Source organism: Oncorhynchus masou, unplaced genomic scaffold (assembly GCF_036934945.1).
Source record: "Oncorhynchus masou masou isolate Uvic2021 unplaced genomic scaffold, UVic_Omas_1.1 unplaced_scaffold_1354, whole genome shotgun sequence".
Lineage (NCBI taxonomy): Eukaryota > Metazoa > Chordata > Actinopteri > Salmoniformes > Salmonidae > Oncorhynchus > Oncorhynchus masou.
The window spans coordinates 51,559-75,922 of record NW_027003433.1 but is presented as its reverse complement, the minus strand read 5'-3'; the positions used below and the strand labels follow the sequence as shown (position 1 = coordinate 75,922).

The 24,364-nt window shown below is 46.8% G+C and overlaps 1 protein-coding gene across 5 annotated transcripts in view; it reads right to left on the bottom strand.

Moving 5' to 3' along the window:
- LOC135530492 (rab-3A-interacting protein-like) overlaps positions 1 to 24,364 on the bottom strand; it is a 67,446-nt gene that overhangs the window by 21,119 nt on the left and 21,963 nt on the right. For 4 of the 5 annotated variants that reach the window (XR_010453857.1, XM_064958807.1, XM_064958805.1 and 1 more), the window contains exons 3-8: positions 23,638 to 23,916; positions 21,303 to 21,495; positions 11,824 to 11,919; positions 11,181 to 11,258; positions 9,181 to 9,384; positions 5,895 to 6,023 (exon numbers count right to left, since the gene is read on the bottom strand). Coding sequence is in view for 4 of the 5 variants with exons in the window: in XM_064958807.1 (XP_064814879.1) it covers positions 5,895 to 6,023; positions 9,181 to 9,384; positions 11,181 to 11,258; positions 11,824 to 11,919; positions 21,303 to 21,495; positions 23,638 to 23,885 (948 nt within the window). In the remaining variant the exon portion in view is untranslated. The remainder of the gene's footprint in view (positions 1 to 5,894; positions 6,024 to 9,180; positions 9,385 to 11,180; positions 11,259 to 11,823; positions 11,920 to 21,302; positions 21,496 to 23,637; positions 23,917 to 24,364) is intronic. The other variant, XM_064958808.1, reaches the window with a different exon arrangement.

Here is a 24,364-nt window from a genome sequence, read left to right as displayed (position 1 = left end):
ACGACAACACTAGTCCCGAACAGTAACGACAACACTAGTACCGAACACTAACGACAACACTAGTACCGAACACTAATGACAACACTAGTCCAGAACACTGACGACAACACTAGTCCAGAACACTGACGACAACACTAGTCCAGAACACTAACGACAACACTAGTCCAGAACACTAACGACAACACTAGTCCCGAACACTAACGACAACACTAGTCCCGAACACTAACGACAACACTAGTCCCGAACACTAACGACAACACTAGTACCGAACACTAATGACAACACTAGTACCGAACACTAATGACAACACTAGTCCAGAACACTATTCCAGAACACTAACGACAACACTAGTCCAGAACACTAACGACAACACTAGTCCAGAACACTAACGACAACACTAGTCCAGAACACTAACGACAACACTAGTACCGAACACTAATGACAACACTAGTCCAGAACACTAATCCAGAACACTAGTCCAGAACACTAATGACAACACCAGTCCAGAACACTAATGACAACACCAGTCCAGAACACTAACGACAACACCAGTCCAGAACACTAACGACAACACCAGTCCAGAACACTAACGACATACCAGTCCAGAACACTAACGACAACACCAGTCCAGAACACTAACGACAACACCAGTCCAGAACACTAACGACAACACCAGTCCAGAACACTAACGACAGCACCAGTCCAGAACACTAACGACAGCACCAGTCCAGAACACTAACGACAGCACCAGTCCAGAACACTAACGACAGCACCAGTCCAGAACACTAACGACAGCACCAGTCCAGAACACTAACGACAGCACCAGTCCAGAACACTAACGACAGCACCAGTCCAGAACACTAACGACAGCACCAGTCCAGAACACTAACGACAGCACCAGTCCAGAACACTAACGACAGCACCAGTCCAGAACACTAACGACAGCACCAGTCCAGAACACTAACGACAGCACCAGTCCAGAACACTAACGACAGCACCAGTCCAGAACACTAACGACAGCACCAGTCCCGAACACTAACGACAGCACCAGTCCCGAACACTAACGACAGCACCAGTCCCGAACACTAACGACAACACCAGTCCCGAACACTAACGACAACACCAGTCCAGAACACTAACGACAACACCAGTCCAGAACACTAACGACAACACCAGTCCAGAACACTAACGACAACACCAGTCCAGAACACTAACGACAACACCAGTCCAGAACACTAACGACAACACCAGTCCAGAACACTAACGACAACACCAGTCCAGAACACTAACGACAGCACCAGTCCAGAACACTAACGACAGCACCAGTCCAGAACACTAACGACAGCACCAGTCCAGAACACTAACGACAGCACCAGTACCGAACACTAACGACAGCACTAGTACCGAACACTAATGACAACACTAGTCCCGAACACTAATGACAACACTAGTCCCGAACACTAATGACAACACTAGTCCCGAACACTAATGACAACACTAGTCCCGAACACTAATGACAACACTAGTACCGAACACTAATGACAACACTAGTACCGAACACTAATGACAACACTAGTCCAGAACACTAATCCAGAACACTAACGACAACACTAGTCCAGAACACTAACGACAACACTAGTCCAGAACACTAACGACAACACTAGTCCAGAACACTAACGACAACACTAGTCCAGAACACTAACGACAACACTAGTCCAGAACACTAACGACAACACTAGTCCAGAACACTAACGACAACACTAGTCCCGAACACTAACGACAACACTAGTACCGAACACTAACGACAACACTAGTACCGAACACTAACGACAACACTAGTACCGAACACTAACGACAACACTAGTACCGAACACTAATGACAACACTAGTACCGAACACTAATGACAACACTAGTACCGAAAACTAATGACATTTACATTTACATTTAAGTCATTTAGCAGACGCTCTTATCCAGAGCGACTTACAAATTGGTGAATTCACCTTCTGACATCCAGTGGAACAGCCACTTTACAATAGTGCATCTAAATCATTAAGGGGGGGGGGTGGTGAGAAGGATTACTTATCCTATCCTAGGTATTCCTTGAAGAGGTGGGGTTTCAGGTGTCTCCGGAAGGTGGTGATTGACTCCGCTGTCCTGGCGGATGACAGCACTAGTACCGAACACTAATGACAACACTAGTACCGAACACTAATGACAACACTAGTACCGAACACTAATGACAACACTAGTCCCGAACACTAATGACAACACTAGTCCCGAACACTAATGACAACACTAGTCCCGAACACTAATGACAACACTAGTACCGAACACTAATGACAACACTAGTCCCGAACACTAATGACAACACTAGTCCAGAACACTAGTCCAGAACACTAACGACAACACTAGTCCAGAACACTAACGACAACACTAGTCCAGAACACTAACGACAACACTAGTCCAGAACACTAACGACAACACTAGTCCAGAACACTAACGACAACACTAGTCCCGAACACTAACGACAACACTAGTCCCGAACACTAACGACAACACTAGTCCCGAACAGTAACGACAACACTAGTACCGAACACTAACGACAACACTAGTACCGAACACTAATGACAACACTAGTCCAGAACACTGACGACAACACTAGTCCAGAACACTAACGACAACACTAGTCCAGAACACTAACGACAACACTAGTCCAGAACACTAACGACAACACTAGTCCCGAACACTAACGACAACACTAGTCCCGAACACTAACGACAACACTAGTCCCGAACACTAACGACAACACTAGTACCGAACACTAATGACAACACTAGTACCGAACACTAATGACAACACTAGTCCAGAACACTATTCCAGAACACTAACGACAACACTAGTCCAGAACACTAACGACAACACTAGTCCAGAACACTAACGACAACACTAGTCCAGAACACTAACGACAACACTAGTACCGAACACTAACGACAACACTAGTCCAGAACACTAATCCAGAACACTAGTCCAGAACACTAATGACAACACCAGTCCAGAACACTAATGACAACACCAGTCCAGAACACTAATGACAACACTAGTCCAGAACACTAATGACAACACTAGTCCAGAACACTAATGACAACACTAGTCCAGAACACTAATGACAACACTAGTCCAGAACACTAATGACAACACTAGTACAGAACACTAATGACAACACTAGTACAGAACACTAACGACAACACTAGTACAGAATACTAATGACAACACTAGTACAGAATACTAATGACAACACGAGAGGCAGCTGATAGTTCTGCTGATAGAGGACACCATCGTCTAATAACAGCCCCCAGACATTATACTGCTCCCTGGTGGAATACACAGGTTATAACAGCTACAGACATTATATTGCTCCCTGATAGAATACACAGACTGATGGAATACACAGGTTATAACAGCTCCAGACATTATACTGCTCCCTGATGGAATACACAGGTTATAACAGCTCCAGACATTATACTGCTCCCTGATGGAATACACAGGTTATAACAGCTCCAGACGTTATACTGCTCCCTGATGGAACACACAGGTTATAACAGCTCCAGACATTATACTGCTCCCTGATGGAATACACAGGTTATACCAGCCAGACATTATACTGCTCCCTGATGGAATACACAGGTTATAACAGCTCCAGACATTATACTGCTCCCTGATGGAATACACAGGTTATAACAGCTCCAGACATTATACTGCTCCCTGATGGAATACACAGGTTATAACAGCTACATACATTATACTGCACCCTGATGGAATACACAGGTTATAACAGCTCCAGACATTATACTGCTCCCTGATGGAATACACAGGTTATAACAGCTCCAGACATTATACTGCTCCCTGAAGGAATACACAGGTTATAACAGCTCCAGACATTATACTGCTCCCTGATGTAATACACAGGTTATAACAGCTCCAGACATTATACTGGCTCCCTGATGGAATACACAGGTTATAACAGCTCCAGACATTATACTGCTCCCTGATGGAATACACAGGTTATAACAGCTCCAGACATTATACTGCTCCCTGATGGAATACACAGGTTATAACAGCTCCAGACATTATACTGCTCCCTGATGGAATACACAGGTTATAACAACTCCAGACATTATACTGCTCCCTGATGGAATACACAGGTTATAACAGCACCAGACATTATACTGCTCCCTGATGGAATACACAGGTTATAACAGCTCCAGACATACTGCTCCCTGATGGAATACACAGGTTATAACAGCACCAGACATGATACTGCTCCCTGATGGAATACACAGGTTATAACAGCTCCAGACATACTGCTCCCTGATGGAATACACAGGTTATAACAGCACCAGACATGATACTGCTCCCTGATGGAATACACAGGTTATAACAGCCCCAGACATTATACTGCTCCCTGATGGAATACACAGGTTATAACAGCTCCAGACATTATACTGCTCCCTGATGGAATACACAGGTTATAACAGCTCCAGACATTATACTGCTCCCTGATAGAATACACAGGTTATAACAGCTCCAGACATTATACTGCTCCCTGATGGAATACACAGGTTATAACAGCTCCAGACATACTGCTCCCTGATGGAATACACAGGTTATAACAGCTCCAGACATTATACTGCTCCCTGATGGAATACACAGGTTATAACAGCTCCAGACATTATACTGCTCCCTGATAGAATACACAGGTTATAACAGCTCCAGACATTATACTGCTCCCTGATGGAATACACAGGTTATAACAGCTCCAGACATTATACTGCTCCCTGATGGAATACACAGGTTATAACAGCTACATACATTATATTGCTCCCTGATGGAATACACAGACTGATGGAATACACAGGTTATAACAGCTCCAGACATTATACTGCTCCCTGATGGAATACACAGGTTATAACAGCTCCAGACATTATACTGCTCCCTGATGGAATATGGATACGACCACAGGTACTAAGGAGTGAAAGAAGTTTAGACTGGTGAGTCCATCTGGTCACTACGGAAGCCCAGAGGGTATTTGATGAAACCAGACAAAACAGAGAGCCCTTGGTAAAACAATGTTAACAGCTCGAGTCATTTAGGATTTTTAATGAGTTTTAAAATCATAGAGCTGACGACATGCAGGACACAGAATAGGTCTTCATGAACTATCATACATCCTGCACTGGGCATTAGTGTACCTGGAGGAGGTGAGGTGTGTGTGTGTGTGTGTGGTGTGTACCTCACTCTTGGAGGTGGTGAGGTGTGTGTGTGTGTGTGGTGTGTACCTCACTCTTGGAGGTGGTGAGGTGTGTGTGTGTGTGTGGCGTGTACCTCACTCTTGGAGGTGGTGAGGTGTGTGTGTGTGTGTGGCGTGTACCTCACTCTTGGAGGTGGTGAGGTGTGTGTGTGTGTGTGGTGTGTACCTCACTCTTGGAGGTGGTGAGGTGTGTGTGTGTGTGTGGTGTGTACCTCACTCTTGGAGGTGGTGAGGTGTGTGTGTGTGTGTGGTGTGTACCTCACTCTTGGAGGTGGTGAGGTGTGTGTGTGTGTGTGGTGTGTACCTCACTCTTGGAGGTGGTGAGGTGTGTGTGTGTACCTCACTCTTGGAGGTGGTGAGGTGTGTGTGTGTACCTCACTCTTGGAGGTGGTGAGGTGTGTGTGTGTACCTCACTCTTGGAGGTGGTGAGGTGTGTGTGTGTACCTCACTCTTGGAGGTGGTGAGGTGTGTGTGTGTACCTCACTCTTGGAGGTGGTGAGGTGTGTGTGTGTACCTCACTCTTGGAGGTGGTGAGGTGTGTGGTGTGTACCTCACTCTTGGAGGTGGTGAGGTGTGTGTGTGTACCTCACTCTTGGAGAAGGTGAGACAGGGGTAGATGTCCTCTCTGTAGACTCTCTCCAGGAAGGAGCTGTTCCTCTCCAGACTGGGCTCCTCCTTCCACAACTTAAACTCACTAAACAGGAGACTGTCCAGCTGAAGGGGAGGAGCAGGAAGAGGAGTAGGAAGAGTATGGGTGGAGGAAGGAGGAGGAGCAGGAGTAGGGGTGGAGGAAGGAGGAGGAGCAGGAGTAGGGGTGGAGGAAGAGGAGAAGGGGGGTGGAGGAAGAGTAGTGGGGTGGAGGAAGAGTAGTGGGGTGGAGGAAGAGTAGTGGGGTGGAGGAAGAGTAGTGGGGTGGAGGAAGAGTAGGAGGTGGAGGAGTAGGGGGTGGAGGAAGAGTAGGGGGTGGAGGAAGAGTAGTGGGGTGGAGGAAGAGTAGTGGGGTGGAGGAAGAGTAGTGGGGTGGAGGAAGAGTAGTGGGTGGAGGAGTAGGGGGTGGAGGAAGAGTAGGAGGTGGAGGAGAAGGGGGTGGAGGAAGAGTAGGAGCAGGAAGAGTAGGGGGTGGAGGAAGAGTAGGGGGTGGAGGAAGAGTAGGAGGTGGAGGAAGAGTAGGAGCAGGAAGAGTAGGGGGTGGAGGAAGAGGAGGGGGTGGAGGAAGAGTAGGAGCAGGAAGAGTAGGGGGTGGAGGAAGAGGAGGAGGAGCAAAGTAGACACTTTAGTGTCACACACATACTTCCACACACCAACAGACCAGATCCCCTCTTCAGCCTCCTCCAGGAAGATAGTTATGGATGATTCATTCTGCTGTATTACAGTGCTCACAGATCTCAGTTTCACTCCTACTGATAGTCCAGCGAGAGGCCGAGAGAGAGAGGCCGAGAGAGAGAGAGAGAGAGAGGCCGAGAGAGAGAGAGAGAGAGAGGCCGAGAGAGAGAGAGAGAGAGGCCGAGAGAGAGAGAGAGAGGCCGAGAGAGAGAGAGAGAGAGGCCGAGAGAGAGAGAGAGGCCGAGAGAGAGAGAGAGAGAGGCCGAGAGAGAGAGAGGCCGAGAGAGAGAGAGGCCGAGAGAGAGAGAGGCCGAGAGAGAGAGAGGCCGAGAGAGAGAGAGGCCGAGAGGAGAGAGAGCTAGAGAGAGAGAGCTAGAGGAGAGAGAGAGCTAGAGGAGAGAGAGAGCTAGAGGAGAGAGAGAAAGCTAGAGAGAGGAAGAGAGAGAGGACAGAGAGAGAGAACTAGAGAAGGGAGAGAGAGCGCGAGAGAGAGAGTGAGGAGGAAATATGTAGAATAATAACCCTAATCTTCTCTCTGCTGCTGAGGAGTGAGAGGTAAAGGAGAGGGCTGATGGATCAGTGATTTATCTCTGGGTAAGGTTTCCCTGACCCAAAGACATTACCGTATGAGAGGGAGGGAGGCAGGGAGGGAGGGAGGGAGGGAGACAGGGAGGGAGGGAGACAGGGAGGGAGGGAGGGAGACAGGGAGGGAGGGAGACAGGGAGGGAGGGAGGGAGGGAGACAGGGAGGGAGGGAGACAGGGAGACAGGGAGGGAGGGAGACAGGGAGGGAGGGAGACAGGGAGGGAGGGAGACAGGGAGGGAGGGAGACAGGGAGACAGGGAGGGAGGGAGACAGGGAGGGAGACAGGGAGGGAGGGAGACAGGGAGGGAGGGAGACAGGGAGACAGGGAGACAGGGAGACAGGGAGACAGGGAGACAGGGAGACAGGGAGACAGGGAGACAGGGAGACAGGGAGGGAGGGAGACAGGGAGGGAGGGAGACAGGGAGGGAGGGAGACAGGGAGACAGGGAGACAGGGAGGGAGGGAGGGAGGGAGGGAGGGAGGGAGGGGAGGGAGGGAGGGAGGGAGGGAGGGAGGGAGGGAGGGAGGGAGGGAGGGAGGGAGGGAGCAGGGGAGAGACGAGGGGGAGAAAAAGAGAGAGAGGGTCTCCCTCCACCAAAAAACATGTCGTCTATGAGCTTTTTCAATGTACAGGTGTGGCTGAAATCTGGTGTCAACAGTAACAGGGACAGACAGGGCAGCTGGCCAGAGAAACCAGGACTAAAACGCTCCTACAGTAGAAAAATGGTTTCATGACGTGTGTTATTTCTGATGGGGATTTCACATTGTGTCGGTCTCAAACTTACTGTTACACTATGTCGCCTTGATACAGCTACAGTAGGAACGCTGATGTCATGGTCATTAACTGCTTCCCCCTCCACTGCATATTTTAAACCTGCATTTAACCAGGCAAGTCAGTTAAGAACAAATTCTTATTTACAATGACGGCCTACGGGGGAACAGTGGGTTAACTGCCTTGTTCAGGGGCAGGATAGATTTTGACTTTGTCCGCTTGGGCATTCGAACCAGCAACCTTTGGGATCTATATGCCATTTCCAAATAGGCAGTTTAACACACACAATACATGGTTCCTTATGGTTGACCTGGATATTGTATCCCCACCAACTAAACATCCAGTAGTTCTGTCTGCAGAGGCATGTGTCTGTCATCTTTAACTCCCATCTCCTCCTCAGGGAGCAATAACGCGGGAGACAACGTGTCAGTTCTACTCCTCACTGACGTACAGAGGGAGATGGCACTGCTCAGGCAAGATGAATCAATAAGGAGTTGATGATAAATGACTCACTGCTCAGGCAAGATGAATCAATAAGGAGTTGATAATAAATGACTCACTGCTCAGGCAAGATGAATCAATAAGGAGTTGATGATAAATGACTCACTGCTCAGGCAAGATGAATCAATAAGGAGTTGATAATAAATGACTCACTGCTCAGGCAAGATGAATCAATAAGGAGTTGATAATAAATGACTCACTGCTCAGGCAAGATGAAACTCGTACGATTGGCTGTGTGCCGCTCAGTTCCTGTGTGTGTGTGTGTGTGTGTGTGTGTGTTACCTCTCTGCAGTCTCGTACGATGGGCTGTGTGGCGCTCAGTTCCTGTGTGTGTGTGTGTGTGTGTGTGTGTGTGTGCTACCTCTGCAGTGTCGTACGATGGGCTGTGTGGCGCTCAGTTCCTGTGTGTGTGTGTGTGTGTGTGTGTGTGTGTGTGTGTGTGTGTGTGTGTTACCTCTCTGCAGTCTCGTACGATGGGCTGTGTGGCGCTCAGTTCCTGTGTGTGTGTGTGTGTGTGTGTGTGTGTGTGTGTGTGTGTGTGTGTGTGTGTGTGTGTGTGTGTGTGTGTGTGTGTGTGTGTGTGTGTGTGTGTGTGTTACCTCTGCAGTGTCGTACGATGGGCTGTGTGGCGCTCAGTTCCTGTGTGTGTGTGTGTGTGTGTGTGTGTGTGTGTGTGTGTGTGTGTGTGTTACCTCTCTGCAGTCTCGTACGATGGGCTGTGTGCCGCTCAGTTCCTGCCCGCTGCCCAGCATGGCGCTGCTGGTACTCTTGTTGCGGCCGTGACCCTTCTTGAAGGGAGCCTTGGAGCCCCCAGGAAGGTCGTGACAGGGGGAAGTGGGTGACGTGGACAGAACCAAGGTCTTCAGGGCCGACACCTCTGCCTGGAGCACATCAATCTGGGGGGGGGGCATCACACATAAAGAACCCATATAGATACAGGTCTATCTTCTGTCTCGTCTCACACCGTTCTGACAGAGAGGTGAGGAACAGGTCTATCTTCTGTCTCATCTCACACCGTTCTGACAGAGAGAGGTGTAAACAAGACTGTTACTGTCAGACTGATATATCAAATCAAATTTATTCATATAGCCCTTCGTACATCAGCTGATGTTCAAAGTGCTGTACAGCCTAAAACCCCAAACAGCAAGCAATGCAGGTGTAGCACAGACTGATATATGATCTACAGGACTGTTACTGTCAGACTGATATATGATCTACAGGACTGTTACCGTCAGACTGATATATGATCTACAGGACTGTTACTGTCAGACTGATATATGATCTACAGGACTGTTACTGTCAGACTGATATATGATCTACAGGACTGTTACTGTCAGACTGATATACGATCTACAGGACTGTTACCGTCAGACTGATATATGATCTACAGGACTGTTACTGTCAGACTGATATATGATCTACAGGACTGTTACTGTCAGACTGATATATGATCTACAGGACTGTTACCGTCAGACTGATATATGATCTACAGGACTGTTACTGTCAGACTGATATATGATCTACAGGACTGTTACTGTCAGACTGATATATGATCTACAGGACTGTTACTGTCAGACTGATATATGATCTACAGGACTGTTACTGTCAGACTGATATATGATCTACAGGACTGTTACTGTCAGACTGATAGGATATGATCTACAGGACTGTTACTGTCAGACTGATATATGATCTACAGGACTGTTACTGTCAGACTGATATATGATCTACAGGACTGTTACTGTCAGACTGATATATGATCTACAGGACTGTTACCGTCAGACTGATATATGATCTACAGGACTGTTACCGTCAGACTGATATATGATCTACAGGACTGTTACTGTCAGACTGATATATGATCTACAGGACTGTTACCGTCAGACTGATATATGATCTACAGGACTGTTACCGTCAGACTGATATATGATCTACAGGACTGTTACCGTCAGACTGATATATGATCTACAGGACTGTTACTGTCAGACTGATATATGATCTACAGGACTGTTACCGTCAGACTGATATATGATCTACAGGACTGTTACTGTCAGACTGATATATGATCTACAGGACTGTTACTGCTATCACTCACATAAATGATACACCCTGCTATTAAAGCAGCCAGACATGGTGCACTACAGTCAGTACGTTCCTGTGGCTCCCATTACCAGCCAGCCGGGAGGCTGTAGTGGTGTGACTGACACCTTTAGTGAAGAGGCAGCACATAAACCAGCCAGCACTCCATCCCAGACACACACACCTGCAGAATGTTCATTAGACTATCAGACTGGGTCAGCTACTCCATTTCCATGAGGGAAACAGTCATGGCGGCAGGGTGGCCTAGTGGTTAGAGTGTAGAGGTGGTAGGGTAGCCTAGTGGTTAGAGTGTAGAGGTGGCAGGGTGGCCTAGTGGTTAGAGTGTAGAGGTGGTAGGGTAGCCTAGTGGTTAGAGTGTAGAGGTGGTAGGGTGGCCTAGTGGTTAGAGTGTTGGACTAGTAATCGAAAGGTTGCAAGTTCAAATCCCCGAGCTGACAAGGTCTGTCGTTCTGCCCCTGAACAGGCAGTTAACCCACTGTTCCTAGGCCGTCATTGAAAATAAGAATTTGTTCTTAACTGACTTGCCTAGTAAAATCAAATAAAATGTAGACACAGTAGTATTGAACATGGTTGTGAATGGGTCAGTCCTCACCTTGTTCAGAGCTTCCTTCAGCTGCTTCTCAGCCATCGACTGTTTGATGTTGGCCTCACGCACCATCTTGTGAGCTTCCTGTAAGAACGCACGAGACGTTAGACCCACAATGCATCACTCATCGCCCTGACCTCTAACCCCTACCGACTCCTGACACAAAACAGATAACCCAGCAACCAAACACAAGTCAAGACAACCCGAGTCAGTCACAGCTGGCACCAAACACCCAGAGAAAAGCAGGTTAGTATCTTTACAAACTAACAAGAGCTTTGAAAACAGGAGAGAGGAGAGACAAAGGAGACCGAGAGAGAGAGGATAGAAACTGTTAATCTAGCTACGTAAGAGAAGGGAGGAGAGACAAAGGAGACCGAGAGAGAGAGAGAGAGAGGAAGGAAACTGTTAATCTAGCTACGTAAGAGAAGGGAGGAGAGACAAAGGAGACCGAGAGAGAGAGAGGATGGAAACTGTTAATCTCGCTACATAAGAGAAGGGAGGAGAGACAAAGGAGACCGAGAGAGAGAGAGAGAGGGTGGAAACTGTTAATCTAGCTACATAAGAGAAGGGAGGAGAGAAGCCAAAACACTGATCACAAGGAGGGCCGTCTCAGTGTTTCTGGGGGAATGAATTAGCCGGTCGGACCAACCTCAAACAGGCTAGCAGTGAGCTCCTCCAATTCCTGGCCCAGTTGGTCCCTGACTTTAGAAAGCCTTTCACACTCCTCGTCTTTCAACTTAACATCCTTAAGAAATAAATAAAAAAAAACAAAAAACGGACAAACACAAACGTGATGAAACGTAAATATAAATGACCAGGTAATAATAATGACAAAGGAAAATCAAATGTGGTTTATTTTAGCAGCCGAAATAAGATGAAACAAATAAAAAATATGAAATGGAACCGTGACTTGGTGTGTGTGAATGTTGTGTACACTTCTTAAGACCGGCATGTACTGGAAACACACACAGTTCAGTTGACAGCAGGCCAAGTTTCGATAGCTGAAATCAAAACGTTTATATTACCCTAATAATATATTACCCTGTACAGTAAATGTATTTCAGAGCAATAAAATACTTAGTTCCTGGAAGGGATCTTTAACAGTGTGTGGCCCTTATTGTCCTATACTGGTTCCTGGAAGAGATCTTTAACAGTGTGTGGCCCTTATTGTTCTATACTGGTTCCTGGAAGGGATCTTTAACAGTGTGTGGCCCTTATTGTTCTATACTAGTTCCTGGAAGTGATATTTCACAGAGTGTGGCCCTTATTGTCCTATACTGGTTCCTGGAAGGGATCTTTTACAGAGTGTGGCCCTTATTGTCCTATACTTGTTCCTGGAAGGGATCTTTAACCTCTCTACGGTAGCCTCCCACATCAACAGCGAGTGAAATTGCAGGGCGCCAAATTCAAAACAACAGAAATCCCAAAATTAAAATTCCTCAAACATACTTGTATTTTATACCATTTTAAAAGACACACTTGTTGTAAATCCAGCCACAGTGTCCGATTTCAAAAAGGCTTTTATGGCGAAAACACACCAAAATGTTAGGTCAGAGCCAGGTCACAGAAAAACACAGCCATTTTTCCAGCCAAAGAGAGGAGTCACAAAAAGCAGAAATAGATTAAATGAATCACTAACCTTTGATGATCTTCATCAGATGACACCCATAGAACTACATGTTACACAATACATGTATGTTTTGTTTGGTCGGTAAAGTTCATATTTATATCCAAAAATCGGAGTTTCCATTGGTGCGTTATGTTCAGCAGTTCCAAAACATCCGGTGATTTTGCAGAGAGCCACATCAATTTACAGAAATACTCATAATAAACATTGATAAAAGATACAACTGTTATGCATGGAATTTTAGATCCACTTCTCCTTAATGCAACCGCTGTGTCAGATTTCAAAAAAACTTTATGGAAAATGCACACCATGCAATAATTTGAGTACCGTGCTCAGAGACCAAAACAACCCAAACAGATATCCGCCATGTTGTGTCGTCAACAGAAGTCAGAAATAGCATTATAAATATTCACTTTCGTTTGATGATCTTCATCAGAATGCACTCCCAGGAATCCCAGTTCCACAATAAATATGTTTGTTTTGTTCGATAATGTCCATCATTTATGTCCAAATACCTCCTTTTTGTTAGCGCGTTCAGTACACAATCCAAACTCACGACGCGCGAGCAGACGAAAAGTCAAAAAGTTCCGTTACAGTCCGTAGAAACATGTCAAACGATGTATAGAATCAATCTTTAGGATGTTTTTAACATAAATCTTCAATAATGTTCCAACCGGAGAATTCCTTTGTCTGTAGAAATGCAATGGAACTAAGCGAACTATCACGTGAACGCGCAAGACTGAGCTTGTGGCTCTCTGGCAGACCTCTGACTCAATTCCCTCTCAATCTCCCCCACTTCCCAGTAGAAGCATCAAACAAGGTTCTAAAGACTGTTGACATCTAGTGGAAGCCTTGGGAAGTGTAATATGACCCCATAGACACTGTGTATTGATAGGCCAAGAGTTGAAAAACTACAAACCTCAGATTTCCCACATCCTGTTTGGATTTTTTCTCAGGTTTTTGCCTGCCATATGAGTTCTGTTATACTCACAGAAATCATTCAAACAGTTTGAGAAACGTCAGAGTGTTTTCTATCCAAATATACTAGTATGTGCATATTCTAGCTTTTATGGCTGAGAAGCAGGCAGTTTAATTTGGGCACGCTTTTCACCCAAAATTCCCAATGCTGCCCCCTACCCTGGAGAAGTTAACAGTGTGTGGCCCTTATTGTTCTATACTACTTCCTGGAAGGAACATGGACATCCACTGCGGGCTGTATAAACTGGGTGTTGTCCATGTCATATAATACAACAGAAACATTCCTGTGTCCACTAGACCTGCTGCTTCTTAGTAAATATAACTTTATAGTGAGGCTACACCCACTAACCCCCACCAACACACTGAAGCAGTAACGGTTGTTCACCCATAAATTATATGTGAAGACCTACAACCCCCCCCCCCCCCCCCCCACACACACACACACACAGGGATTACTAGTCCTCTCCTCTGGCAAGGTGACACCTCGTCACACATTGTTTTGTTTAACAAACCCAGTAGTTAAATAACTTTCCAGGGCCTGACCAAATACAACAGGACATACACTAGTGGTATTCTAGACCGTGGTAAATAACAGGACAGACTCTAGTGGTATTCTAGACCATGTTAAACAACAGGACAGACACTGGTGGTAAACAACAGGACAGACACTAGTGGTAAACAACAGGACAGACACTAGTGGTATTCTACACCGTGGTAAACAACAGAACAGACACTAGTGGTATTCTAGACCATGTTAAACAACAGGACAGACACTAGTGGTATTCTACACCGTGGTAAACAACAGGACAGACACTAGTGGTATTCTAGACTGTGGTAAACAACAGGACAGACACTAGTGGTAAACAACAGGACAGACACTAGTGGTAAACAACAGGACAGACACTAGTGGTATTCTAGACCATGGTAAACAACAGGACAGACACTAGTGGTATTCTAGACCATGGTAAACAACAGGACAGACACTAGTGGTAAACAACAGGACAGACACTAGTGGTAAACAACAGGACAGACACTAGTGGTAAACAACAGGACAGACACTAGTGGTATTTTAGACCATGGTAAACAACAGGACAGACACTAGTGGTAAACAACAAACAGACACTAGTGGTATTCTAGACCATGGTAAACAACAGGACAGACACTAGTGGTAAACAACAAACAGACACTAGTGGTATTCTAGACCATGGTAAACAACAAACAGACACTAGTGGTATTCTAGACCATGGTAAACAACAAACAGACACTAGTGGTATTCTAGACCATGGTAAACAACAAACAGACACTAGTGGTATTCTAGACCATGGTAAACAACAAACAGACCCTAGTGGTATTCTAGACCATGGTAAACAACAAACAGACACTAGTGGTAAACAACACTGTGGTAAACAACAATAAGCATCTGGAAGGATAAACACCAACTCCCTTGGCTAGCTGGGCCTTTTTATTTATTATTCAATGGCTCAGATTAGTAGTGGGAGCTGGCTTACAGCGTGCACACACACACACGCCCGGACAGGGTTCCCTCTCGCTCATCGAACACAAGGTCATCGCCATGCCGACAGAGGCAGAAGGGTGAGAGTAGTGATCAACGCAGGAAGTGGAAGGAGGTAGATAGTAGTAGTGATCAACGCAGGAGGTGGAGGGAGGTAGATAGTAGTAGTGATCAACACAGGAGGTGGAGGGAGGTAGATAGTAGTAGTGATCAACACAGGAGGTGGAGGGAGGTAGATAGTAGTAGTGATCAACGCAGGAGGTGGAGGGAGAATGGGCAGGGAACGGCAGGAAAGGGGGAAGAAGGTAGAGGTGGGATGAGATGGAAGGAGAGGAAGAGAAGGTAAGGGGCTGACCCTGCTGGTTCTGGAGCGGACAACTTGTCTGAGCAGCGTAGACTGTCTAGGGGAATCAGTGATTGACCTGCCTGTCTGTGATCGGCTGGTCACCTGTTAAAGCTGTACAGACCCACAGCCTTAAAATGATTGGGAAGGAGGAACTGGGTGTTTCCGTCTCCTTACTGGAAGAGACACTGGCAACAGGACAGCAGTCAGTCCTGGTGCAGCGAGGAGCAGCCAGAAGGAGTAATAGAGGGAGGAAGACACACAGCAGAGGGATCGTCAAGAATTGTGATTCCAAATTCATGAGGGGTCACCATAAGGTCAGCAGTGGTCAATAAGAACACCTGAGGATGACTGATTGGTTCAATCTAACCTCCCCCGGGCCACCCTGCTAGTAGCATGACCCTGCACCTCATTGGAGTGGTCTGATTTGGAGCATCTGTGATAGTGAATGAGGGCCAGTCTAATGGCTGTAGTTATAATCCAGGACTTCCCTGATGCTAATGGAACTGAAGGAGCCTCCAGGGGATACTGGGCTTTCCTTTAGTACAGTAGCTAGCTGGTGATGCAGCACCACCTTCTCTCTAGTACAGTAGCTAGCTGGTAATTCAGCACCACCTTCTAGTACAGTAGCTCACTGGTAATTCAGCACCACCTTCTAGTACAGTGGCTAGCTGGTGATGCAGCACCACCTTCTCTCTAGTACAGTAGCTCGCTGGTGATTCAGCACCACCTTCTAGTACAGTAGCTAGCTGGTAATTCAGCACCACCTCTCTAGTACAGTAGCTCACTGGTAATTCAGCACCACCTTCTAGTACAGTGGCTAGCTGGTGATGCAGCACCACCTTCTCTCTAGTACAGTAGCTCACTGGTAATTCAGCACCACCTTCTAGTACAGTGGCTAGCTGGTGATGCAGCACCACCTTCTCTCTAGTACAGTAGCTCGCTGGTGATTCAGCACCACCTTCTAGTACAGTAGCTAGCTGGTGATTCAGCATCTCCTTCTAGTACAGTAGCTAGCTGGTGATTCAGCATCTCCTTCTAGTACAGTAGCTAGCTGGTGATTCAGCATCTCCTTCTAGTACAGTAGCTAGCTGGTGATTCAGCATCTCCTTCTAGTACAGTAGCTAGCTGGTGATTCAGCATCTCCTTCTAGTACAGTAGCTAGCTGGTGATTCAGCATCTCCTAGTACAGTAGCTCGCTGGTGATGCAGCACCACCTTCTAGTACAGTAGCTAGCTGGTGATTCAGCATCTCCTTCTAGTACAGTAGCTCGCTGGTGATGCAGCACCACCTTCTAGTACAGTAGCTAGCTGGTAATTCAGCACCACCTTCTAGTACAGTAGCTCGCTGGTGATTCAGCACCACCTTCTAGTACAGTAGCTAGCTGGTAATTCAGCACCACCTTCTAGTACAGTAGCTCGCTGGTAATTCAGCACCACCTTCTAGTACAGTAGCTCGCTGGTAATTCAGCACCACCTTTCCTCTAGTACAGTAGCTCGCTGGTAATTCAGCACCACCTTCTAGTACAGTAGCTAGCTGGTGATTCAGCATCTCCTTCTAGTACAGTAGCTTGCTGGTGATGCAGCACCACCTTCTAGTACAGTAGCTAGCTGGTGATGCAGCACCACCTTCTAGTACAGTAGCTAGCTGGTGATGCAGCACCACCTTCTAGTACAGTAGCTAGCTGGTGATGCAGCACCACCTTCTAGTACAGTAGCTAGCTGGTGATGCAGCACCACCTTCTAGTACAGTAGCTAGCTGGTGATTCAGCACCACCTTCTAGTACAGTAGCTAGCTGGTGATGCAGCACCACCTTCTAGTACAGTAGCTCACTGGTAATTCAGCACCACCTTCTCTCTAGTACAGTAGCTCACTGGTAATTCAGCACCACCTTCTAGTACAGTAGCTCACTGGTAATTCAGCACCACCTTCTCTCTAGTACAGTAGCTAGCTGGTGATGCAGCACCACCTTCTAGTACAGTAGCTAGCTGGTGATGCAGCACCACCTTCTAGTACAGTAGCTAGCTGGTGATGCAGCACCACCTTCTAGTACAGTAGCTAGCTGGTGATGCAGCACCACCTTCTAGTACAGTAGCTAGCTGGTGATGCAGCACCACCTTCTAGTATAGTAGCTAGCTGGTGATTCAGCACCACCTTCTAGTACAGTAGCAAGCTGGATATTCAGCACCACCTTCTAGTACAGTAGTTTGTACTGTCCGTCTCTCACACCCCTCTCTCTTTCACTCATGATTTTCTGTCTTTTGTTCTCTCGCTCTCCTTCCGTCTTACAATCTTTCTTTCTCTCTCACCATCTCTCTCACACATCCCTGCTCTGAGCAGCAGGACTGAAACAGACAGAATGTGGGTGCAACTGGCAGCTGCGTCTCTCTCACACCATTTCATCCCAGAGTTCTCTAAATCAGGTAGTGAGATGACACCTTGACTCTGTCTGCCACACCAGTGTAGAGGGGAGGAGACAGAATGTTCAGGAGAAACCGAGGTAAAAACAACAACAACAACGTTTGAAGCAATAATTGACACATGACAAACTCCTGTTTGTGGTTCTAATATGCTGCTCTGATAGAGGCAGAATGAAGAGGCAGAATGAAGAGGCAGAATGAAGAGGCAGAATGAAGAGGCAGAATGAAGAGGCAGAATGAAGAGGCAGAATGAAGAGGCAGAATGAAGAGGCAGAATGAAGAGGCAGAATGAAGAGGCAGAATAGGCAGATGGCGCCTATTGAGATGGCAGCGTCGCATCTAAATCCTTAGGAAACTAAGTAGTATTTTAATTTTTTCTAAAGTATTATTTCTTACATTGTTAGCCCAGAAAACCTTAAGTGTTATTACATACAGTCGGGAACAGCTATTAAATAGAGAGATGTCAACTTGCCAGCACAACCAGGAATTCGACCAGGAACACGACTTTCCCAAAGCGGATCCTTTGTCTGCACCTCCCAGGGCATTTGAACTGATTCCAGATGCCGACCCAAAACAACGTCGTCGGAGGAGAGGGTGCCGGAGCGTCTTCTAGTGAGGCTTCGGATGCACGCACACCACCCAACGCTTCCGAGTACATTACTCGCTAATGTCCGGTCTCTAGTTAACAAAGTCGACGAAATCAGGGCAAGAGCTGCTTTCCAAAGACATATCCGGGATTGTAACATGCTCTGTTTCACGGAGACATGGCTAGCAGGGGACATGCTGTCGGAGTCCGTACAGCCAACAGGATGTTCGGTGCATCGTGCCGACAGGAACAAACATCTCTCCGGTAAGAAGAAGGGCGGGGGTGTATGTTTCATGATTAACGACTCATGGTGTAATTGTAACAACATACAAGAACTCAAGTCCTTTTGTTCACCTGACCTAGAGTTCCTCACAATAAAATGCAGGCCGTATTAACTCCCATGAGAACTCTCCTCGGTTATCGTCACAGCCGTGTATAACCCCCGCAAGCGGATACCAAGACGGCCATCAAGGAACTTGAAAACCAAATATCCTGAGGCTGCATTTATTGTAGCTGGGGATTTTAACAAAGCTAATTTGAGAACAAGGATACCTAAATTCTATCAGCATATCGATTGCAGTACACATGCGAGTAACATGCACGACCACTGCTACTCTAATTTCCGCGATGCACACAAGGCTCTCCCCCGCCCTCCTTTTGGCTAATCTGACCATGACTCCATCTTGTAGCTCCCCTCCTACAGGCATAAACTATAACAGGAAGCACCCGTGGTTAGGTCTATCCAACGCTGGTCTGACTAATCGGATTCCACGCTTCAAGATTGTTTCGATCACGTGGACTGGGATGTTCCGGGTAGCCTCAGACAATAACATTGACATACACGCTGACTCGGTGAGCGAGTTTATAAAGGAAGTATATAGAAGATGTTGTACCCACTGCAAATATTAAAACCTTCACTGAACAGAAACCGTGAAATGATGGCAGCTTTCGCGCAAAACTGAAAGCACGTACCACCGCATTTAATCATGGCAAGGCGACTGGGAAACATGGCCGAATACAAACAGTGTAGTTATTCCCTCCGTAAGGCAGTCAAACAAGTTAAGCATCAGTATAGAGACAAAGTGGAGTCGTAATTCAACAGCTCAGGCACGAGACGTACGTGGCTACAGACAATCACGGATTACAAAAAAAAAAAAACAGCCCCGTCGGAGATGTCTTACTCCAAACAAACTAAACAACTTCTTTGCTCGCTTTGAGGACAATACAGTGCCACCGCCACGGCCCGCTACCAAAGACTGTGGGCTCTCCTTCTCCATGGTCGACGTGAGTAAAACATTTAAACGTGTTAACCCTCGCAAAGCTGCTGGCCCAGACGCCATCCCTAGCCGCGTCCTCAGAACATGTGCAGACCAGCTGGCTGGTGTGTTTACAGACATATTCAATCACACCCTATCCCAGTCTGCTGTCCCCACATGCTTCAAGATGGCCACCATTGTTCCTGTTCCCAAGAAAGCTAAGGTAACCGAGCTAAACGACTATCGCCCCGTAGCACTCACCTCCCGTCATCATGAAGTGCTTTGACAGACTAGTCAAGGATCATATTACCTCCACCCCACCTGATACCCTAGACCCACCACAATTTGCTTACCGCCCCAAAAGGTCCACAGACGATGCAATCGCCATCTGGACAAGAGGAATACCTATGTAAGAATGCTATTCATTGACTACAGCTCTGCATTCAACAGCATAGTACCCTCCAAACTCATCATAAACTTGATACCCTGGGTCTCGAACCTGATCTGTGCAACTGGGTCCTGGACTTCCTGACGGGCCGCACCCAGGTGGTGATGGTAGGAAACATCTCCACTCCACCGATGCTCAACACTGGAGCTCCACAAGGGTGCGTTCTCAGCCCTCTCCTGTACGTCCTGTTCACCCATGACTGCGTGGCCATGCACGCCTCCAACTCAATCATCAAGTTTAGACAACACTACAGTGGTAGGCTTGATTACCAACAACGACGAGACAGCCTACAGTGTGTGCTGTGGTGTCAGGAAAATAACCTCTCATTCAATATATTAACATCCTGTTCCTTTACTAGATTGTGTTATTAGGTTTTGTTGTGGAATAGTTAGATGTGACCTTTTAGATACTGCTGCACTGTCAGATCTAGAAGCATAAGCATGTAGCTACACCTACAATAACATCTGCTAACCATGTGTATGTGACCAATAGAATTTGATTTGATTTGAACGAAGAGACTGATAATAACATGGTAAGATGGAATAGATCATCAGACTGAACAAAGCACTGTTCCTGTAGAATCACTGGTCAACCAGTCACCTTGCCTGCTCAGGCCCAACCCCTTCCGTTCCAACACGCCCATTCAAACTCTGGTTACGAGGCAGTGATAGTTCTCACTCATCAGAGTTGGCTGGAGAAAGCAGCATTCAGGAGCGCTGGGTTAAAAATAAACATTGGCAAGAGGCTTGTGGGGTAATTTCAGAGAACACAGGAGGACATGTTGGTCCCCTGCCGTTGATTTCAACATGGCTACTCTGATGAGGAGGAGAACCACACATTCCTTCTGCATGGATTTCACTCTGTTATCAACTGATGTGAGACCATCCAACTAGTAGAGACACACAACCAGAGGGAATATACACATGACATGGGCACAGTGTGTGTGTGGTCTCTTACCCTCTGTGCCTTGGCTAGCTCCTCCTTCAGTCTCTCATTGGCTTTCTCTCTGATCTCCATGACTGAGGGGCTGCGGAGGCGGGACAGGCTGTCATTGGTCAGACTCAGAGACTCCTCCCCTTCCTCTCCAGCCAGGAATACCCCCTCTGCTGACTCCGCCTCTGACCGGACGGGGGGTTCCAACCCCGGAACGCTGCAAGGAATCATGGGTACACTAATGTAAGCATGTAGGAGGGTTGGCTGATTACTACAGGGATCAATCAGTCAGCACTGATCAGCACTATTGACTGTATGATTAGTGGTGATAGTGATCCAGCTATCATTACCTAGTTGGACATTTTAAGCTGAGTAAGCATGTTTTAATGTATGAATTAGCATCCCAGTGGGCTAGTCATCAATAGTACGTTTTAAGTGTCATTGAACACTGCTTAGTGGAACCCTTGACTTGTATTGAATACATTGGCTGGTGAATACCGACTGCACTGCGTGAAGAGATCCTAGCAGAAATCATGGCATCATTTAAAAGTTTCACCTGCTAGGATTTGTGTTCCATCCTCAAGATTTTCCTCTAGTATCTCTTTACATTGTGGTCGTCATGGGTCAGGTACTCTCTCTTTACATTGTGGTCGTCATGGGTCAGGTACTCTCTCTTTACATTGTGGTCGTCATGGGTCAGGTACTCTCTCTTTACATTGTGGTCGTCATGGGTCAGGTACTCTCTCTTTACATTGTGGTCGTCATGGGTCAGGTACTCTCTCTTTACATTGTGGTCGTCATGGGTCAGGTACTCTCTCTTTACATTGTGGTCGTCATGGGTCAGGTACTCTCTCTTTACATTGTGGTCGTCATGGGTCAGGTACTCTCTCTTTACATTGTGGTCGTCATGGGTCAGGTACTCTCTCTTTACATTGTGGTCGTCATGGGTCAGGTACTCTCTCTTTACATTGTGGTCGTCATGGGTCAGGTACTCTCTCTTTACATTGTGGTCGTCATGGGTCAGGTACTCTCTCTTTACATTGTGGTCGTCATGGGCCAGGTACTATCTCTTTACATTGTGGTCGTCATGGGTCAGGTACTCTCTTTTACATTGTGGTCGTCATGGGTCAGGTACTCTCTCTTTACATTGTGGTCGTCATGGGTCAGGTACTCTCTTTACATTGTGGTCGTCATGGGTCAGGTACTCTCTCTTTACATTGTGGTCGTCATGGGCCAGGTAACATATCTCTTTACATTGTGGTCGTCATGGGCCAGGTAACATATCTCTTTACATTCTGGTCGTCATGTGCCAGGTAATATATCTCTTTACATTCTGGTCGTCATGTGCCAGGTAATATATCTCTTTACATTGTGGTTGTCATGGGCCAGGTAATATATCTCTTTACATTGTGGTCGTCATGTGCCAGGTAATATATCTCTTTACATTGTGGTCATCATGGGCCAGGTAATATATCTCTTTACATTGTGGTCATCATGGGCCAGGTAATATATCTCTTTACATTGTGGTCATCATGGGCCAGGTAACATATCTCTTTACATTGTGGTTGTCATGGGCCAGGTAACATATCTCTTTACATTGTGGTTGTCATGGGCCAGGTAACATATCTCTTTACATTGTGGTTGTCATGGGCCAGGTAACATCTCTTTACATTGCGGTCATCATGGGCCAGGTATTATCTCTTTACATTGTGGTTGTCATGGGCCAGGTATTATCTCTTTACATTGTGGTTGTCATGGGCCAGGTAATATATCTTTACATTGTGGTTGTCATGGGCCAGGTATTATCTCTTTACATTGTGGTTGTCATGGGCCAGGTATTATCTCTTTACATTGTGGTTGTCATGGGCCAGGTAACATATCTCTTTACATTGTAGTTGTCATGGGCCAGGTATTATCTCTTTACATTGTGGTTGTCATGGGCCAGGTATTATCTCTTTACATTGTGGTTGTCATGGGCCAGGTAACATATATCTTTACATTGTGGTTGTCATGGGCCAGGTATTATCTCTTTACATTGTGGTTGTCATGGGCCAGGTAACATATCTCTTTACATTGTGGTTGTCATTGGCCAGGTAATATCTCTTTACATTGTGGTTGTCATGGGCCAGGTAACATATCTCTTTACATTGTGGTTGTCATGGGCCAGGTAACATATCTCTTTACATTGTGGTTGTCATGGGCCAGGTAACATATCTCTTTACATTGTGGTTGTCATGGGCCAGGTAACATATCTCTTTACATTGTGGTTGTCATGGGCCAGGTAACATATCTCTTTACATTGTGGTTGTCATGGGCCAGGTATTGTAAGGCTGTTTCTCCAGGAGGGTTTATTCCTGACCTTCCATTGTGGGGTTCTGTGCTGCCCAGTAGCCTAGGGGCAGAGTAGATGGGCTGGGTGGGCAGCTGGTCGGCTCGCAGGGCGTTGGGGGGGCAGGGGCTGGAGCTGAGGGAGGGTGTACGGTACAGAGCGCTGGAAGGGGCGCTGTGACATTGGGGTCTGGTGTCGGAGGTCAATCCGTGGAGGTCAGGGGTGGTGGGTGACGCCAAGTTGACCTCATGGAAGCCTTCGAGGGGTTCGCTGGCCATAGCCCTGCAGCTTCAGTCATCATACACCTCCCTGAGGAGAGGAGAGAGGGGAGAAAAGAACACGATTCAAATGAAAGTCAAAATAATGACTGTTTGGGGTCAAACAGAGACCTCCATTCTAGACTACATTCACACAGATCTAATTCTGCTATTTCAAGCAGACTACCCACAGCAGCAACAGTATCAGTGTGTGTTAGACAGTAACAGGCCAGTCTCTCTGAGGAAGCAGGTCATTCAGGGGAATGTTACAGACAGTAACAGGCCAGTCTCTCTGAGAGGAAGCAGGTCATTCAGGGGAATGGTGAGACAGTAACAGGCCAGTCTCTCTGAGAGGAAGCAGGTCATTCAGGGGAATGATTAGACAGTAACAGGCCAGGCTCTCTGAGAGGAAGCAGGTCATTCAGGGGAATGTTACAGACAGTAACAGGCCAGTCTCTCTGAGAGGAAGCAGGTCATTCAGGGGAATGATTAGACAGTAA